The 4,741-nt window shown below is 56.4% G+C and overlaps 1 protein-coding gene across 1 annotated transcript in view; it reads right to left on the bottom strand.

Moving 5' to 3' along the window:
* The window catches only part of PTPRU (protein tyrosine phosphatase, receptor type, U), a gene marked incomplete at its 5' end in the record, with an annotated part of 28,480 nt that extends 26,493 nt beyond the window's left edge, over positions 1-1,987 (bottom strand). The window contains 4 exon segments of the mRNA XM_010141063.1: positions 6-213; positions 343-445; positions 1,249-1,450; positions 1,878-1,987. Coding sequence (XP_010139365.1) covers positions 6-213; positions 343-445; positions 1,249-1,450; positions 1,878-1,987 — 623 coding nt within the window.
* Between the last annotated feature and the right edge of the window lie 2,754 nt (positions 1,988-4,741).

Raw genomic sequence — 4,741 nt, 5'->3', positions numbered from 1 at the left:
GGTTTCCATTAGCCGCTGTAGGTCTGGTTGTCCCCCACAGTGAAGGGTTTGGCTTCGGTGAGGCTGCTGGCGGGCAGCTCGGCCCCAAAGTAGTGGACAGAGCCACGGGACACGGCATCATCAAAGGTGAGTGGCACTGGGAAGCACTCCTGCCCACCCAGCTCCCGCTTTAGCTTCTTGGGCCGGTCTTCTTCTACGATGACCTGGTAGGTGCTGGTGAGGGCCAGGCACAGGTTAGCTTTGTAAAATGATGGTCCTGCTCTTCCCTTGGTGCTCGGCCCCACCATCCATGCTGTGCCACCCCATTTGAGGGTGTCTCACCCTTGCACAGCCCCAACCTACCTGATGGGAGCCCCTCTGCCCTGCGCCGGGCGCAGCAGCACTGTGATGGTGCTCTCCGATTCACTCAGTGGTGATGGCATGTCCCCGTAGTCAAAGGTGGGAGCTGCAAAGGGAGCAGGGGTGAGTTCTGGTCCTCAGGGATGCCTTCAGGGCTGTGCCCTGCTCAGGGGGGAAACTGAGGCACGAGCAGCCTTGCCCATGGCACAGCATCCCCAATGGTGCAATATGAATTACTCCAAATAAAGAAAAACCCTCCAGGTCTTGAACAAGTGTTATAGTTGGGAGAGGACCCATGGGTGTGTACCGACAGGGGTTATCAATGCTAGTCTGGCACAGGGGAGGAGAAAAGAGCAGGATGCAACCTTGGCAGGGCCCCAAGGACAGCACCGCCCTGAAATGCCAGCACAGTGAGCACCCCAGCTGGGGCAGAACACTCAAACCAGCCCAGCAGCACCCGTAGACCAAGGTGGGGGATCCCCATCATGTCTGGCACATCCCCATGGTCCCCAAGCCATCACTAGCAGCCACTAGGGTCAGGCTATCGCCGCTCTGTCGTATCAGTGCCCCCATCAGGGCTCATCCCCGCCCATCTGCTGCAGTTAACAGCGATGCCACAGACAGTAGCAAACAGACCCAAGTACCATGAGGCTTATTAACGCAGCCCAATTAATCCCTCGTTTGTATGGGCTGGCCAGAATCCCCAGCCAAAGACCACACTCAGCCCAGCTGATGGGGTTGGGGGGCTGCCCAGGGGGCTCACAGCATGGCTGCCACCCACACAACATCCTTCGATAGCAGCACCCAGGCACCAAAATCCCCAGGAGCACACAGAGGGTCTGGCGCTGCCAACATGCACCTGTGTGGAGGAGAAGCCCCAGCACAAGCACGGAGCCCAAGGGAACCTACCGGAGATGTTGGTGGTGATCTCAGTGAGCGCTGTCTGGCCAAAACCCTTGCCGGTGCGGGCCCGGACTGAGAAGAGGTAGGTGGTGCCAGGGTGGAGGTTGGAGAACACGTGGTAGGTCTCATTGCGTAGTTTGGAGACGGTACGTCGTGGGCCAGGCACGTTGACTGCCGGGTCGGAGGACTCAATGCTCTGGTAGCTGATCTGCAGGACAGGGCAGAGTATCACCAGCAGCCACAGAGAGGAGAGAGACCCAGATTCAGGCAAAGAAGGGGTTAAAGGGTTGAATTCAGAGGAGGGGATGGTCATGGGGGCAGCCTGAAAGGCAGATGCTTTTTGAGGTAAATCAAAACCAGAGGTTCATCAGCAATGGTGTTGCTGGATGATACTGGTGACCTCAAAAGTAAGACTCACCAGCCAGGATGGACCCTGCTGGTAGGAGGATGAACACAGGCTGGATCTGTGCCCCAAACGCAGGGCCTGGGGGCAGCAGTAATGCTGCAACCACCCCTAATCCCCATGACCAAAAGATCGGCAGTTGCCCCAGATCCCACCCTCCACATCCCCTCCGATGGGACCCTCCCGTGTTCCCGTGGGGCCCCTGCAGGTGCCACAGCCAGCTGGGACGAACCTCATACTGCGTGATGAGGCCATTGGGCTCCACTGGTTCCTCCCACTTCAGAAATATCATATCCTCCAGTGGGGTGAACGTCAGGGACTCTGAGGCGATGCCACCGGGCACTGGGGAAGGAAAGGGGACATGCTCAGACGCGACAAGAAACCAGGCTGGAAGGAGAAACCCTCCAGGAAACCAGCCACCAGACGGGGCAGTGGCTGGTCCTGCCACACTCCCTGACCCACCAGTGACATTTTGCCACGGGGTGGGAAGGTCCCCACGCCACAGCACAAACCCCGCAGGCACCGTTTCTGGCATCGTATCCAGTTTCTGATGCACAGAGCGAGCCCCCGCACCATCCCCAGCAGAGCTCACCGGAGTTCACCAGCCTGAGGAATGAAAAAAAACAAAACTCCTTTTTCCCATAGAACCCAAATCCCCCCCAGGAGCCACCAGCACCCCTGGGGGACATTACTGGTGCTCCCCGCAGCAAACAGTAACACCCTCATCTGCAAAGGGGCTTGATGTGCCCAGGCCTTCCCCTCTAATTAACACCAACAACGATAATAACTGCGAACACTAACAGCCAGCACCAGCACCGCGATCGATATTCTCTGCTTTACTGTGGATTTCTTGACCCGAGCAGATTGCTGAGGAGAACAGGAGAGGTGACAGCTCGGCAAAGACCAGCAGCACGGCCACAGGCTTGAGTCCCCAAACCACCCATCCCATCATCGCAGAGGGACACCAGCCCTTCCCCTCCGTCCTTCTGTTTCACGGCTTTTGCTCAGATCTAATTACAGGGCCAAGGGAGAGCAATCGCCTTCCCACCGCGCAAACACACAATTTCCACTTGATTTACAAGTTAATTTAATCACAGGCGCCGTATCCTACACGTGTACACAAGGCGCTTATTAAATTCGTGGAGAATTACAGGAACCTTTAGGGCAGGAATATGTGTTCCTGTACAGATATTTATATATACAGCCCAGATATTTTTATATACCCAGGTGCGGGCACCGCGCACTCGCGTGTGCAGCAGGCTGAGACCGGCAGAGACACACAATGACTCCCAGGAGGGTGTACGCCCCTCTGCCATCACATACACACATCTATCTCTATATATTTGTTTATTCATGCATTTATAGATATTTATTCCACCCAGCCCTGCGCGCACGCTGCCTGCAAGGGAGCGAGCTGGCTCCTCACAGCTCCGCGCTGCAGTGGTGTTTCCACAGGTGCCTGGGATTGAGTCTCATGGTGCTGCGCAGACATAGTCCACGATCTCCAGCCATGGGTCACTGACCTTTCCTGGGTCTATGTGGGGCACTTAAACACCAGCCAGGCAACCTATGGATCCGGCACCCTCCTCTCAGTGTCCTGCCCACGCAACCGGGAGCAGCAGTAATGCTGCAACCACCCCTAATCCCCATGACCGAAAGATCAGCAGTTGCCCCAGATCCCACCCTGCGGGAGCCAGCAGAGCTTTGCTCTAAGGTGATGCTGTGAACATCGCCCGTGGCTTGGCCCAGTTATTAATGCCGCAGCAATGAGTTTTCCAGCCCAAAACACAGAGTTGACCACCCAGGACAGGGGTGCAGCCCGTCCCCAAACAAGCCCCGGGGGATGCTGTAAGTGAAGGTGGTCTCGTGCCAAACTAAACCACAATCAAGGGACCTATTATTAACGAGCCTTTGCCACCTTCGCTTAACTGCACAGGCGGCTGCTCAGCACCCAGTTGTGGGAGCTCAAATCCTCATCACCCCCCCAGGCAGGGAGATGCTGGGCCAAGCCTACGTGTAACATCCACGGTATATTCATAGGATGGACACCCATTGCTTGATACCACCCCAGACCAAACCTGGCCCCAAGTTCGAGGCAAGGGGGAAGCCACAAGCCCCGGCTGATCAAGGCAGCAGGGAAGGCAGCTGGTGCGAGCACAGCGGAGCAAAAAGACATCTGGAGCTCCTGGATGAATATTCCATAAGAAAACAGCCGGAGCAGTCACAGCACAGTGAGAACAGCTGGAAAATAAACCATTAGGAGCGCAAGGCTCGGTGCCCCCGGTCCGGGCTGGGGATGCTGAAAGTGCAGAGAAAGGTGCTGAATTTTAGGCTTTAAAGATGAAAACAGAATCTGGAGACCTTCCCAGCTCTGCAAGTTTTGCCTTCCAGCCTGGGAAATCGGAGCGAGGAGCAACACGCACACAGAAGCAACAATTCCAGCAGGTCCCAAATCAAATCCCAGCAAGGGGACTGCCTGCCAGGTTGGTCATCCGGGTGTCTGGCACCAGCTGGATCCTTTGTAATTATCAGTTCCTCCACCTTAGTTGCTGATTCTTGGTGCTTTGGAGATTAATTATGTTCTTGCTTAACAGTAAGCACTGGTGACTCTGTGAGGGCCAGGGATGCTTCAGCCGCGCTCAGCACCCAGCACCCACGCCAGGAGGTGCACCCCATGCAAGCCCCAACCACTGCTGCCCTCCATGGACCCTCACCCCACCAGCCATCAGAGTAGAAGCTTTTGGGGGCTGCCCAGTGGTCCTTGAAGGCAGCTGAGTTGTCACAGCACATGGAGGAGATGCTGATAGGGCAGCAAAGAGGATGTGATGAGCAGAAGCAGTTAACAGGAGATCCAGCCCTGGATGTGGCCTGTCACTGGAGCTGGCTCTGCACTGCACCTCCTGCCTCCACAACCCAAAATGACCCGAGCACTCTGGTGATGGAGAGCTGCAGACAGGGACCATGATGCAGGATAAAGTCAGACGAGGGAGATCTCTCCAGTGGCCCAAGCTCCAGGACATCCTCAGGGAAAGGCTGAGCAGGAGCAAGATATGCCAAACCCAGGAGTCCTGGCTGGAGCCTCCAGCCAGGACATCA

Source organism: Buceros rhinoceros, unplaced genomic scaffold (assembly GCF_000710305.1).
Source record: "Buceros rhinoceros silvestris isolate BGI_N320 unplaced genomic scaffold, ASM71030v1 scaffold8300, whole genome shotgun sequence".
Classification (NCBI taxonomy): domain Eukaryota; kingdom Metazoa; phylum Chordata; class Aves; order Bucerotiformes; family Bucerotidae; genus Buceros; species Buceros rhinoceros.
This window is presented reverse-complemented; position numbering and strand designations above follow the sequence as displayed.